Genomic DNA, 1,503 nt, shown 5'->3' with positions numbered 1-1,503 from the left:
CAAACACACATGCATCCACACACACAGGTTTGTGTCAGTATGAGACTTAGCGCAGCACAACACTGTCCTAATCAGAGTGAGAGGGGCAGATGTGGAGTGACCTGCTGTCTCCTGGATGCATATCCCCCCATCATGCACAGTCTAATCGGAATCAGCTGAGTGCCCATTATTACAGCCCGTCTGCATGTAGCAAAAAATAAATGTTGATCGCTGCCACGCTCATTGTATCTGTGGAGAATCAGGACACCTGCGCTATCATGAGTGTCACTTATGATCATTATCATCCTCACCTTCATATGTTCCTATTTCCAGTAGTGTGCCAGTATCCTCAAGTTCTAGGAAGTCTTCCACAGACAGGAAGTTGTAATCCACCCCTGGGACCTCTCCGTCTCGAGGAGGGCGGGTCGTACCTAAGCACAGGACAAAACAAACAAAGTTGAGGTGGCTGCCAATAACCCATTAAAATTCAAGCCATGTGCATACAGTTGAAGGTGAAATCATATTTTTCATTCTGGCACAACATTCAATATGCTTCTCTCACAACAACCACACTGAAAGCCTATCATTAGTTAAAATGCAGTCAACATCCAAACATTTGTTGAGCTTTTTGAGATGATGACCGGTCATGGGGAAGGGTTTCCAAAGCAGTAATTGACAGAGTTCTGAAATCAAGAGGGTGTGATTGTAATTCAGCGCGGTGATTGGAGGCAAAGTGACTGGTGAGTGGCTGTGAATATTATGTCAGGAAATTAAATCGAAGCTCGCATCACGAGCTACGTGTCTGCCTCATGGGACACTGCTGCCTGCTAAGTCAGAAGATAAAATAGAGGTCACCTTAAGCAATAGTCCTGATACTGTTATCAATGCATCAATTTCTTCACGGTGAGTCTGGGATTGTAAAATGCACCAATATAATAGTATTATAGTCGTTTTACTTAAGCTGTTATTGATTGTTAAAGCTGCATTGTCCCTGTTGCGACTACAATGCTGAACAGCTATGCTTACTGCATTCTTAGGTGTTGTAACTGTAATACAATAAAAGCTTTTCACTCTGAGACAATACAAACCAGGTTGTGGCACCATGAAAACACTAGGCAGTGAAACTCAGGATATTTGACATAATTCTGTGAGAGTGCACATTAAAAAGGTGATAAGACTCTCAACCTATTGGTTTCAAATTCTGTTAGAGGTAAACCAACAATAACATTTTCCTTGCTGGCCTTATTGCCCTGAGCTACTGGAGTTCATTGACTAGTGGTCTGCAGTGTTTTTACTTTGTAGTGGGAACACTTTGTAAGAGGAAGCTGACACCAGACAATAGAGACAGGGACTATTGTGTCTTTTTCTTTCTAAAAGGAGAAGAGACGAAAGGCCAGATGGTTGATGAAAGTAACCCATCTGTGATCAGGACAGGAGTGCATATACATATAGATAGATAGATAGATAGATAGAGAGATAGATAGATAGATATATATATAGATATATAGATACATATATAGATAT

The 1,503-nt window shown here is 41.4% G+C and overlaps 1 protein-coding gene across 6 annotated transcripts in view; it reads right to left on the bottom strand.

Annotated features, from left to right (window-relative positions):
* Window positions 1–1,503, bottom strand: part of LOC118324196 (membrane-associated guanylate kinase, WW and PDZ domain-containing protein 1-like) — a 95,868-nt gene that overhangs the window by 40,537 nt on the left and 53,828 nt on the right. For all 6 annotated transcript variants that reach the window (XM_035656392.1, XM_035656393.1, XM_035656394.1 and 3 more), the window contains exon 3: window positions 291–410. In XM_035656392.1, coding sequence (XP_035512285.1) covers window positions 291–410 — 120 coding nt within the window. The remainder of the gene's footprint in view (window positions 1–290; window positions 411–1,503) is intronic.

The sequence above is a fragment of the Morone saxatilis genome, unplaced genomic scaffold (assembly GCF_004916995.1).
Source record: "Morone saxatilis isolate NCDOM2014 unplaced genomic scaffold, NCSU_SB_2.0 Contig15, whole genome shotgun sequence".
Lineage (NCBI taxonomy): Eukaryota > Metazoa > Chordata > Actinopteri > Moronidae > Morone > Morone saxatilis.
This window is presented reverse-complemented; position numbering and strand designations above follow the sequence as displayed.